The sequence below is a fragment of the Lagopus leucura genome, unplaced genomic scaffold, assembly GCF_019238085.1.
Source record: "Lagopus leucura isolate 7727_CA_CO unplaced genomic scaffold, USGS_WTPT01 Super-Scaffold_100004, whole genome shotgun sequence".
NCBI classification, from domain to species: Eukaryota; Metazoa; Chordata; class Aves; order Galliformes; family Phasianidae; genus Lagopus; species Lagopus leucura.
The window spans coordinates 37,997,524-38,011,013 of NW_024962264.1; the positions used below are offsets into that span (position 1 = coordinate 37,997,524).

The 13,490-nt window shown below is 37.9% G+C and overlaps 1 protein-coding gene across 2 annotated transcripts in view; it reads left to right on the forward strand.

Moving 5' to 3' along the window:
* The first annotated feature begins 2,401 nt into the window (after positions 1 to 2,401).
* Positions 2,402 to 13,490, forward strand: part of BMPR1B (bone morphogenetic protein receptor type 1B) — a 258,612-nt gene continuing 247,523 nt past the window's right edge. Inside the window, exons 1-2 of one of the 2 annotated variants that reach the window (XM_042872059.1) lie at positions 2,402 to 2,472; positions 2,570 to 2,684. In XM_042872059.1, the coding sequence (XP_042727993.1) occupies positions 2,664 to 2,684 (21 nt within the window). In that variant the 5' untranslated portion in view covers positions 2,402 to 2,472; positions 2,570 to 2,663. Of the gene's footprint in view, positions 2,473 to 2,569; positions 2,685 to 13,490 lie in introns of those variants that run through there. The other variant, XM_042872062.1, reaches the window with a different exon arrangement.

The window sequence follows — 13,490 nt, forward strand, 5'->3', positions numbered from 1 at the left end:
ATGCACCAGGGCACAATAAGAAATAAAAGGTTTACAGAGAAATTTAATTCAGTGGCAAATAGCTCTAGCAAAAGCAATATCCCTAAGGTTGCTTGGACCACTTGGCAACTTTGGAATAAGACCTATAACTAGGCAGAGAAGTGGATGGAACTTTGCAAATAGACCGTGCTCTGTTGCTCTAATGCAGAAAGTGCACAGGCAGAGCTACAGGTGCTGTCCAAGCCTCCCAGGTTCCTCAGCAGTAGGAAGGTAACATTTGCACAGGGATTACCTAGGAAGAACTGAAGTAAAATTATTTAATTCTAAATACTGGAAACTATTTTTTTTTGTTATTGTTGCTGCTGTTCTTTCTTTCCAAAAAAACATACGAGAGGGTGTAATGGCATTGAATGTTTCTTTAAGTTTTATTGAAGAAACTGAAGATAAAATTGCTATATAAAATAATATTCTATTGCATTCTCTCGAATTTGGAGTCTCTGAATTATACGCTGTTGGTGTAACTTATAAATGTCAAAGCCTTTCTTAGCAGGTTTCACCTGTAATATATTTAACGTATGGCACTTATGCATAGCCAAAATTACCCTTCCCAAATAAGTTTCAGCAGGGATTTACAGCCCTTGTTACAAGAATAGTTCATGCTGGCACGTGGTGTGAGTTTACCCAAGTGGACCGAGATGAAGGGAAGCGTTACCTCAGATCTTGATATGATTATTTGTCCATCTGTGTAGTCCTTCTTTGAATACTGCCAGGATAGGAAATATAAAATTGCTTCTAAATGTCAAAGTCTTTAAGCAAAAAATAAACAAAAGAGAAGCTAATATTGCAGGGGAAATAAAAATAGGGATGAAACTATAGCTAAGGTCTTTGATACAATTAGTCAAAAGTTAGTGAAGCCAAAATTCAAGTTCTGAGTGTTTATGATGAGAAGCAGTTAAAATGTTCTTCTGCTTACCAGCTACATGTTGCAATGGTTAACAGTGCTAGAATTGGTTGCATTTTTTTGCAAAATGCTAAAATTGTCAAACTAAAATGAGAGAGGTGGCTGGGATGCATGTGGCAGCTCCCCATACTGCCTCCACTTGTCCATTCTAAGCAGGAAGGGAACTAAAGTGAAGTCCACTCCCTTAAATTTTGAGTGTAGATTCTACTTACTACTTCTTGCTCAGGCACTGGAGACTTTAGTCAAAATCTTGTGCCTTGTATTGCTGATGTGAGCTGCAAAGTGCTAAAGCAGGGCAGATGAGAGAGGCAGGTCTGTGAAGGCAGTGCCACTTATCAGCATTTCAGTCCCATCCTCTCAGCTGCATCACAGGCTCCTGTGGCAGCACAGGAGCCAGCCTGACTGTCCCCCGCACCTCACACCAACTGTCTGCAGATCCGGCCAAAGAAAATATGCCCCAAAAGGCAGGAAGGTTAGATCATTTGTTGCTTATAGCCTGCGGTCTTTGTTCACGACAGCTACTATATTGGGAGTTTTCTTGGAAAACATAGTTATAAGTGGTAATTGGAGTTCTCAGAAATATCATTGTAACTCTCCATAACAGATGTAAGCAAACTCAGGCTCTGATCACCATTTCCAGCATTGCTCTCATCTTTAAGGCACTCTGCTTACTTCCTCCCTGCAGACAATAGATGCAGGGCTACAAAACACACAACTGAAGAATGGGATTTGTCCCACATGTTTCAACACTTGTCACATCTCCCCAGAGATGCTCATCAGCCAACATGAAGTGCCTGCATTTGCATACTGAACGCAAATGTGCCCATGCAAGCATCAGCCTGCAGACATCCAGTGCTGATCCAAAAGAAGGGATAACTTTTGTTGTTGCCATTGTTTGCCACAGAGAATGGAAAGTAAAATGGATTTAATGGGAGATTTTTCTGAAACCAAACCAGTTAATGAAGAAAATTTCTTCATTTAGAATATGCCATTGGCTACTTACGAACAGAGAAATGGGAATTGAAAGGGATATCACACTTTAATTTTAACTAGTGGTCTGCAGTCACTTTCTTTGGATATCCTCTTTCCTAGCTGATATTTCCCCTGATTTATTTCATTGCTGAGTGGATCATTTCAGTGAGTTTTATATAAGTCCACTTGGCTATTTTACAGTTCTCTGCATGTTTCAATATATTCCACTGTTAAAAATTTTAAAAGTAGGTGGGGAAAGAGGAAATTTCTGGTTAATATATAACAATTTCTGAAGTCAATGTGCCTGGACTCAATTTTTCAGGGCATTTTTCCAGACACTAATGATGCCAAAGAATAAAAATAGCCAACTAGCAGGACCTTAACTGCAAACTCTGCTGCAACCCAGCAGAAGTTTCATGACCCTTGTCAGGCCCTTTTCTACCATAATTGGGGACAAAAACTATCACAGGCACACACAAAAAAGTGCTATATGAAGCTGCTGTACATGACTACGTCTGCTACATCAGAAGGAGCTGAAATTAAAGCAAAAATTCTTATTGGTAATGTTAGAACAGTCTTGGCTGACCAAAAAATCTAGCTGAAATTTGCCCATGAGAATACTGAAAACTTCAGCTGAGCATTTGTATTCATTTACAGTTGGCAACGGGAAGGTCAGCAATCTCCATTCAGACACCAGGTGGGACATTATTGCTACACATGCTGTGGAAAGAGATAAGTCTGGAGCCAGCGTATGAAATCACAGGGGTTTCAGGTAAGTTCACATTCAACTGATGAGTGAGAAATCTTGGAACTGACAAAATACTCATGTCTGAAAACGTGTATTTTGGATTGTAAAGGCTTGTATTGATAATTTTTTTTTTTTTTTTTTTTTTTTTTTGTATAAAGAGCTCAACTAATGAAAAATTAAATGGGCAAAAATAGGAATGTGGAACTTGGGACTGTTCTTCAGGTGTTTTTATTCTCTGTCTTTTGAGAAAATGTGGTAAAAGGTGTACATCTCTAAAAGAGTACATTTGTGGGTTTGCTTGCAAGATTTATTGCATTTTATTTAAAGAATGTATATTCTATCTGGGATATTGTTTTGCCCAGGGAGGTTATTCAGCCTCCATTCTTGGAAGTTTTTGAGATCTAAATAAATAGCATCCGGAGCAACCTGACCTGACTCAAAGCAAGTGTTTGGTCTGAGAATCTCCTGAGGTCCCTTCCAAGGCAGATTGTCCTGTTTTACTACCTCAAAGACAAAAAAGGATGACTTTGATATCACGCATTTAGTCAAAACTTTGTGTGTTTGTGTGCAAGAAATTGTTTTTTTTTTATGGAAAGCAAGGGCTTAGCATTCATATATAGTTTTATACACTTTCCAGGAAATGTTGCTGAAAATATCATATCAAACCACCTTCCATTTCATTAATAGTTTTCTATGATTTTAGGTGTGAATGAAAATATTACAAAATGTGGAAGTTAAATAAATGACGAAACACAAGAGCTGTTAATGACTGTCTAGCTTGGCAAATGAAGCAACATAATAGTGTGAACTATATTAGCTTAGTAGGTTGAGCCATGCATATTGTTGATAATATTCTGTGCAGAATAAACATTATGGGCTGTGCAAAAGAAGCTATAGCAAAAGCAGAAAGCCTGATCCAGAACAATCGTGGGACTACCTCATTCATTCCATGTATGAATTGTCCCAGATGCCAAATATTCTCCATGAAATTTTTATGGATATCTTTATTATTATTATTCGTTTGGCTGATAAGATGATACCTGTGCTGCTAGTTCTCATTATAGGATTTTTTCCTGTCAATTACTTTGTATTAATTATACATATTTCTGATCATATATCTGAAGGAAAATAGAGGTATAAGACACTGGATGTGAAATCTTATGTTTTTGCCATTCATAATATTTCAGACTCTTCAGCAAAATATTATTTTGCTTGGCCAAAGCTGTTAAAATAAGCACAGGGAAGAGGCCCTATTCCTTGCTCTGTGTGTGCACATAACTTGTTTTAGCCTGACTGCAGCCCCATATACCCACAGAGGCAATATACCATATACTAGCTGAGCAGCTGAAAGGTAAGGAAATTCAACAGTGAGGAGAAAATAAAATTTGCTAAAGAGGAAAATTCTGCAGAGTATTTAATGATTCAAAGTCACTTAGACCTCAGCTCTTTGGGGTTTGAAGGTAAAAAAATGAAGCTACATGTGCTTTCTGTAAAATTTCTTCCATCTGGTCCAAATAGGAAGCCAAACTTTTTTGTGATCTGATTAGTTATGAATTTTTCAAACATGTTTTTTATGGATTCATTCAGAGTTTATTGTGACATATTGCAGAGGTCATGGTAGAATTAATGTAAATAGATTAAACTACAGTTCTTGTTCAAAGAGAGGCACGTATGCATTCATTGGAGTAATCCCAGTCTACTGACTTCCCAGCCTTTGGGGCTTTTCAAATTGCAAAGGGAAAAATCTTCATCTGCTTCTGCCTTTCAATGTCCCTATCAAGTTATCAATCCACACAGAGCTACCCAAACCCTCTTATTTCACAGGCTGAAGGTAGAAGGATCCCAACTAAGAGAAGGTCAGAGCAGCATCTCCAGGAGATGCTTTGCATCTTTTGGATCCTTTAACAGCCATCTGACTTCAGAATAATACCACAGGAGAGACCCTTATTTTTCTTGGTAAAGTTAAATCTAATGGATTGCAATTCCAGTGGGGGGGGGTGGTGGGTTGGTCAGGCAATTACTAGGGCAGCTGCAGTTTTGCTAAATGATTAACAATCTTTACAAGGAAGATGTAGAGCAGAGAAGATGGATTGAGAAACTTGAAGGAAATAATAACTTCTGATGATTCTCCTATATTTATTTGACTTTTGGTGTATGTTCTGTGTCTTCTGGCCACATGAAGAAGTGATAGATCAGATGTATTCGAAAAGTTTGAGGTATGTTTTTTAGCCTGGTAGATTACTGAAAAGATGTCTCATTCTGAGGATGCTTTACCATAATTGTATTAGAAACATTCATAGGCCTCATGCAGCTCGAGACTTCTTTTTGCAATGTACAGTATAGACATTTCACAAAGACTGCTTTAAGCCTCATAATTGTTCATAATGCTTGAGGGAGGAGAACAGTAAAAAGCAGGAGGAAATCAACAGTGTGGTGGTAATGGAAAATATTTCCTACTCTTGGTATTCATGGGAAGCAGACAATCACTGTGACCCCCATGAAGTACATGAAAATAGATTATTCCTGTTTACCTCAGTGATTTGTCTATTGTACTAAAAAAGAAAGTTTTCTGTTTTGCAAGGAGGTAGGCATAGACTTAGGAACAGAATTGCTCCTGCATTTGGTGGTAGGACTAGGTATAATGTTACTTTTGAGAAAGAATTTGCAATAGGCATCATCTGAAGAGTTGATTTTGAAACCAAAATTTTGCCATAAGAATTCACTGCCCAAAACAAGGAGAAACGCAAGTTAATACAGATGGAATAATTCAGGTCTTTTTTTTTTTAATATATAAATTAGTTCTGAGATAAAATAAGAAATATTCATTTCTACATTTGATCTCCATTGTTTGCAGAACTGAACACAAAATCCAATATACCCCACAATTTTTCAGTGCTCAGAAGTAGTTCTGTCACTATGAGACTCTCCTTTGCATCTGCCCATGATGAATAAGTTGCTCAAGTGCTGGAGGTTAAAATAAGGGAGAAAATGAACATAACTTCAGAATGTACTTTGAATATTTAAAATTTAGAAAAACTAATAAGAGTTGTTCAATAGACAAGGACAGAATGCTAATTGATTTCTTCATATTTGCCAAATTATCACACTTGTATTGTGTATTATATCCCATATATAGTGAGCTTGTGGGTATAATATGTACATAATACATATGTGTGTGTATATGTGTGCATGTGATTCCGTAAAATGAAACTACCTGCATATTTTTTCCTGGGTTATGCCCAGCACATTCATTTAATTATTCAGCAAGGACACACATTACCAAGTTCGTTGGCCATTTTCTTTTATTTCTTTTTTTTTTCATAAAATCTTTGATTCTTTCTGGCACTGATTCATATAGTCAGTAGAATACATTTAATGGGCCAAAGGCATTTTTATTACCCTTTAAAATGTTAACAGAGTTTCTCTATAATTTCTCCATGTGTAGTATTTGTTTATTTTTGTATATTTCTGGTATAAAGTAGTGACATTGTGGTGTTAGGTTTTATTGCCCTGGCACTGTCATCATTAAAGATGTATCAATCCTTTCATTATTTGCCTGAATTTTTAGGGACTTATATTCTGGACAGAGATATTCATTCCCAGCGAGTCTTTCAGTACAAATGCCCCACTAAGATGCAAATCACTATTTTCTTTAATTAAGTTTAAAAGAAATTGGTTTGGTAACTTCAAACAGAGCAAAATCTGCTTTCAAATGATTTTTTTACAAGCACAATAGAATATATATATATTTTTAACAGTTGAGAGACTGATCCGTCATTTCTGAGACACTTACTTATTTCAGTTGTTATGGGAATTAGTCTGAGACATGACTGAGCAGCTTAGCCTTAGCTTTGCCAGCACATGAGAAAGGCAAGTGTGCTGCACAAAAAGAATAAAGACATAGTTGTTTCTTATAGGCACAGATGCAAACTGAAATGCACAGAACGTGTGAATTTTTCTCATATGCTACAAACAGTTGGACAAAGTATTACACATTGTGAGTTATCTCAAATCAAAGTAACATCTTTAGCCACAGAATCATATCTGTTATCTATTTTCATTAACAACAGTGGTTTGCTTTTACTTGCAGGTATCCTGCCAATTAAATATATTGAATAGTACTTTATTCAACAAATTTTAGAAAAGTATCAGTCAGTTATTTGGACTTTTTAAAATAAAATCCATGAGCACAAGGCTGCACTGGAGCATGTTACTTGTATTCAGAGTCAAATGTCAATATCTGAGTTTTGATAGGGGGAGATATCTGATTCAGGGAGTTTCAGTGTATGTATTATGTATGTTACGTATGCATCAACATACAAGTATAATAAACCAAAGGTATTAGGAATGTAAAGGAGAGCACTCTACAGAGCATCTTAATCAGTTTGCACAACACATCGTCTATTTTGCATCTGTGGTAGGACAAATTACTGACAAATAAGTAGGGTGCAGTGAACTAGCTACTCATATTACGTGATAGCTTCAAGTGATGGAGGATGACTAAGTGCAGCATCAACTAATTTTTTCCCTCCTAAAGATTAGTCCTTTGTATTTTTGGTAAATGCCTTCTGGGGCTGCATTGAGCCTTGTTTCACATAAAAATTACCCTCCCCAGAAAGCTGTGGGACAGTGCACAGCTGTAAAGCAGGGCAGAAGCTCCTGTTTATCACTGATTTCCTTGTCTAGAGCACAGATACAATGCTTGCCTATCCTTGCAAGATGGGGATCTGTGGTGTGGAATATAATGCTTCATAAATCACAGCATATAATCTTTTGCTGATTGTTTAAGTGCTGGTCCCAAATGATGTTGGGTGATGAAGAACTAATCTGAGCTTGGGTAAGCAAAAGAAGCCATCAGATTCCTGCTGACATTTGGAATCTGCTGTCTCAGAAACCGTCATTTTTAATGCATGACTGAAAGCTTTATTTCAATTAGGGTTTTGTGTCATTGGCTACTAGCTGTGATGCCACGGAGTTTGCTGTGACAGGGTACTCCCTTTTCCCAGACCAGAGTCTCCACTGAGTCCCTTGACAGTCTGCCAAGCTCTGCAACTGGAATGTGTGAAGTTCAGTTTCAAAACAGTTTCTTTTTCATGCTTGTTTTGATCTAGTATGTGAAACAGGTCTCTGCTTTTGTTATAGGACTCTTGTTCATTCTCGGCAGGTTTACATTCATTATATTATCTAGCAGCATCAGGTGATTGCCTAGGAATAAATTGCAGATGCACTTCTTGAGATATAGAATTCTTCGTTACAGCCATGTATATTTCTTGGTAAATTAACAGCCACTGCTATAATATCAGAGTGGTGGTGACAATGGCATTTTATAAAACTAAAAGGAGACATAATTTGTCTGAAGGGGTGTGAGTCAGTACTGTCCTGTATCTTAAGAATGATGGGAAAAGTATTTTCTCTGCTACAGCCACACTGGCATGGCCATTCTTCATTGCATAGCCACACCTCAGGATTGCCCTTTCCTACATTGGTTGTAGCTACTGCCAGTATTAGTCTGGTATCACAGAATCACAGAATTGTAGGGGTTGGAGGAGACCTCCAGAGATCATCGGCTCCAACCCTGCCAAAACAGGTTCCCTACACCATGTCACACAAGTAGGCATCCAGGCGGGTCTTGAACATCTCCAGAGAAGGAGACTCCACAACCTTCCTGAGCAGCCTGTTCCAGTGCTTCGTCACCTCACTGTAAAGAAGTTCTTGTGCACATTTGTGCAGAACTTCCTATGCTGCAGTTTCCGGCTGTTTCCCCTTGTCCTGTCTCCACATATTGCTGAAAACAGTCTGGCCTTGCCACTCTCCCCTCACACCTTAGATATTTATAGACCTGGATCAGGTCCGCTCTCAGTCTTCTTTTCTCAAGGCTGAACAGATCCAGTTCACTCGGCCTTTCTTCATAAGAGAGATGCTCGAGGCCCTTCACCATCTTTGTGGCCCTCCGCTGGACTCTTTCCAAGAGATCCCTGTCTTTTTTGTACTGGGGAGCCCAGAACTGGACAAAGTACTCCAGATGAGGCCTCACCAGGGCAGAGTAGATGGGGAGGATCACCTCCCATTTTTCATTTACATGCTGCTGTGCTGTGAAAAGATACTGTCTGGCTGACTTGCCATTACAGCATGTTACACAACTTCTCTTGTCACTAATCTACCGAAGATGACCACTGATCCAAGTGAATGGATGAAATCCTTCAGTTTGAAGAGCTTTGAGGCTGGAGTTTGGGCATTCATTCCTATTGTTGACATAGTGGAAAAGCCAACCGCTGTGCACTTCAGAAACTTGGAAAGAACTATGAAAACCGGCATATTTTCAATCTTTTTTTTCAATTTTTTTTTTTTTTTTTTAAGAATAATTTACAGAGAATGGCTGTCTGCTACTGTTACTAGTAAGCACTGAAGACACAAGAGCCATTAAAGGGTATAAGAAGTTCAATTCAAAATTTCTCCAGAAAAGTTTACTAAGCTGATACTGGACTCCAGAGGTACCTGACCTCTCCAAGTACTCACCTGTTTGGTGCTCATTTCTCCAGATGTGTGGGTATCTCTGAACATTTTACCATTTCTCTAACTTTCTCAAGACTGAGAATCTTGCTGCTAGCATATAAGTGAAAAACATCAGAGTCCTCAAAAAGTGTATCTTTCCACTGATGCTCTCAGGGCCAACTATACAGTAGCATCAGGATCCCCAAAATGCAGTATAATCATTAACTGTGCAAGCTGGTTCAAAGTGGTATGCAAGTCTGAATGGAGCTGGGTGATCATTAGTGAAGATACCTGCTCCCACAAATGATAATTCCCTCAAAAAAACCAAATCAGTTAAAAGCTCTGCTAGAGTTTTTACTTCATTGTATATCTTCCTCAGAAAAATGTCTGATATATGTACTGGAAGTGGTAGGTTCCTCAAAAATTGAAGTCATGGCTGCTACTGCCTTCTAATGTGTAGCTGAAGGAAAAGATCTTCATTTATGTAATGCCATCCTTGTCAGTTTATCCACCAAGTGAGAGGATGAATTTATTTCTTTCTGTTTGTGAAAGGAATTTAAAGTCAGAATATTCCCCCTCTGAAAATCATCCTAGAGAACGTCCTATAGGCTTTTAGGTTTTGTTTTTGTTTAATTTACCTCTAAGCAAAATAATATTAACAATTTCAGATTCACTGGCCCAGAGGAGATACGCGATTTTATAGCCTACAGAGCAGCGCTTCCACATGAGGAGTGTTTGGGGCTATCATTTATTTTTCCCACATCATTTGTGTACTTCACAGCAAGTAATCCTTGAACAAGTTGACAGGCAAGTCTTTCAATAAGTAGGTAGGCCTACACCTTCTTTTTTCCTTCCCAATCAATTGCAGATCATTGGAACTAGAAGAGTCATATTTCAGATGACTGCCTTTCAAGGAATGGATAGCAAATGCGATGAGACTGCTCTGACTTTCTTCCCCGTTGTTTGCACTTCTGAGGCCCCAGATTCTTCCACTCCATGATGAGGTACTTGTGCCAAGGAAAACACAAGGCTTTACAGCCCCAAGTCCTTCACTATGTCTGAACTCCAGTTTTCTACCTCAAGCGTTAGGGGTCTGTCTTTGAATTACATTCTGGGGTAAAAGAGCCTTATGCCCTCTGCATGTAATGAAGGTGAGAAGAAAGGTTCTTTTTAGTCCATCACCACATATTCCAGAGGCAGACATAAAATAACTCTTAGCTTTGTCTGCCACTGTATAGCAACTGTTCTTCAAGCAGATGTTAGTGTGTGACAGATCAACTACAGACAGTTCTATAATCAACCTTCACTAAATTATTTGCAGGTTCCTCCTGTAGACCAACAGTTGGCAAGAAGGCTTCCAAACCTGGCTAATGTTTAATAGGCATTGTCTTGAGGATAATAAATGAAAGAACATCTGTGCTTAATATTTCTTCTTTCAGAAATTCTCTGCATTCCACAGATGTGAAATGAGATCCCTCATAAGAGAGCAGCACCTTTGAATTCCTCTAACATTTAAGGAGGTTAGTAACTTGATGACCACAAGAAAACGACCTGGAAGATAAGCCTTCTTTGAATATTAAACTAAATAATTAACTTAGTAATAGTGGTTGCTTTATAAAAGTTCCCAATGTATTGTTCATAATTTTTCCTAGCAGCTTCATATTTTCAATTTGGCATACAAAGCTAATATTTTTATCAAAAAATCTCTTCTGTATGTGTCAAAATTCTGTTTGTTCTACATCCATAGGTTTCACTATTTTTAACATTGTTGAATCCCAAGGTTTTTCCAGACAGAATGAGGATCCGCTCAGAAATAATGCATATGTCAGATCACTGCATATGAAATTGCTCTTTATTTGTTCCTCTGTAGTTCTTCTGGAGTGATTTTCCACTTTTCTTGGCTGAAAATGGCTTATCTGAATGTATTGCTGCACTAGGTAGGGTGTGCTCTTTTTACCAGGAATAAACATTCTCTGGGAATGGCTAAGCTGTCACAAGCAGATATGGGAATAAAGGGCTAAGAAGATTCTTTTTTTTTTTTTTTTTTTTTTTTTTTTAATGTTCATACTCATCTCTTCATAAAAATCTGATTCAGAATGTTAATTTACTAAAAAAAAATATAAATCAATTTAAACACCATACATTTGTCACTTGTGAGTCTGATGTTGACAATACTGGCATTGTCCTGATTTGTACACCTAGATAAAACAGCTTTTATCTTACAAAAAAAAAAAAAGGTTTTAATGTACCTAAAATAACAGGCATTTGTTTTTAAGGGAAAGCTGTGTTTGTACAGTAAGTACAGCAGCACATTGCTTGATGGTTTCATGCTCATTTTTAACAGATACAAAGAAAAGAAGGGCAACATATCTGTTGCTGAAGTTAATGTAAGAGTAACTTCAAATTGTAGTGAATTCAAAGTAAGATTCATGCTATCTATTTCTTATTTGTTTGCATATTTCTCTGTGAAGGATCAGCACTTCTTTTGCCTCAGTACTTTGCTAATGTATGAGGAGAGCCCTAGTCACTGCTAGAGCTGGCTAAGACATCTATTTTGCCTGCCCAGGGAAGCACAGTCGATAACCATCTCTGAAGATGACACCTTTAGCTGAAGCCAAATATATATGTGTGTTGATTTTCTTACCTGGAGATTTGTATATAGCTTGAAACTTTAGCTATCTGTCTGGAGAGAAGAATCCGTAAGTCTTTCTGATGTTGTCTTCTTTTGTGGATAGTTTTGGTAGTAAGTACTTGGAGCTGGAATGATAGAGAATTTCAAAGGGCTCCAGTGAGACCAAGCATTAATACAATACGTTTTTTTCCAGAAAAAGGCAAAAGAAAATCTGAGTGCTATCAATTGTAGATGATGATGATGATGATGATGATGATGATTATTATTATTATCTAAGATATTTTGCTAAATTTTAGGGCAAAATAATAGCTGTATGACCTGATCTTTTATATATTATTGGTCAATATCTTCTTATCCGTTACTCCCTAAGATCAGCCATGAAGTTGAAATTATTGATGTTCACTATGAGTAGAGAGTAAAATGAGAACATTTTACAAACGGTAGTGGCCTACTAAATGGCAAGAAAGGAAAATATAGGTAACTGATGCGGGGAGGTGACCGTGCCCTGCTCTGCAGAAAAAAAAAAAAGAATGAAAGATATGAAGTTATTAGATGTTGAGGAGCATCTGGACATCTGTGCATGCATGTGGAAAGATACCCCTTCCTCAGTTTTTTCAAGCAACTAGCTAAAGTTCTGAATCCTGAAAGTGATGAGAGCATAGTCTACACAAACAGGAGCGTTCTGCAACAAATGGAGAATTTTCTCAGGTTAAAAGGTCTTTGCCCAGGCAGGAGAGACTTCTGCGCAGTTAACTCTGTGCAGTTATAAAACCCACCTGGAGCATGTCCAGATTCTTCCTATCAAAATTTCAGGCAATGTCCTGCAATAGTCCCCAGAGCAGAGGAACAGAGAGGCAGGAGATTCACAGGCAGGGTGGTAGCCCAAGCTAAGCAAAGAACTGTTTTGTTTGACATTTTGCCCAAGGTTTGTAGCAGAAAGAAAAAGCTTTGACCTGTAAGAAACCTTGGGTGTGGTGGAAAGTGCTTCCTGGGCTGGGGGAAACAGGCAAGCCGCCTACACATAGGCTGTCAGCTGCCTTGGGCATGGTTGAACAAATATGTGGGCTTTGGCTGAAGAGTGATAATGATAGGAAATATTTTGGATGGACTCACGTTTAATGATTTTCAGGATTACTCAGGTGTTCTTGTTTTAAGGCTTCAGAAAAATTATTATTAATGACTGTGGGAATAATCCTATGCAATAAATGTGGACGATGCTTTGGGATAAGCAAAACCGTACATGGATGACTGAAATTTTTAATATATAATATAAGCACAATCGATTGTGGTAGTGTTCACTCATGGAGTGACAGGCCATTTGCAGAAATATGCAAATCCTAACAAGTAGGTATGGTACAATTGCAGTTAAGGGTCCTGAAGCACAGCATCATTACTCACTGCCAAAGTGCTACATAGACTATGTAGCACAAGACAGTGGGCATTTGAGAGCACAGTGATGAGTATGAAAATTCTCATGAGATAGGTAGGGATTAGGTGATAACCGTCCTAATGCTATGGTTGTAATGTTTGTCTTGTCTCTGCCTTTTTTGCTGAAGATCTTTCTTCCTTCCATTAGAAAAGATCAAACCCTTTCCCTAGGACAGAATGTGTGAATTTTAACATGTCCATCTTCCAAAATTTCTTGCAGGAAATATATGTAATTTTTTTTCTTTCTTTCAATCAATCCAGGTTTTAAATGTCACATT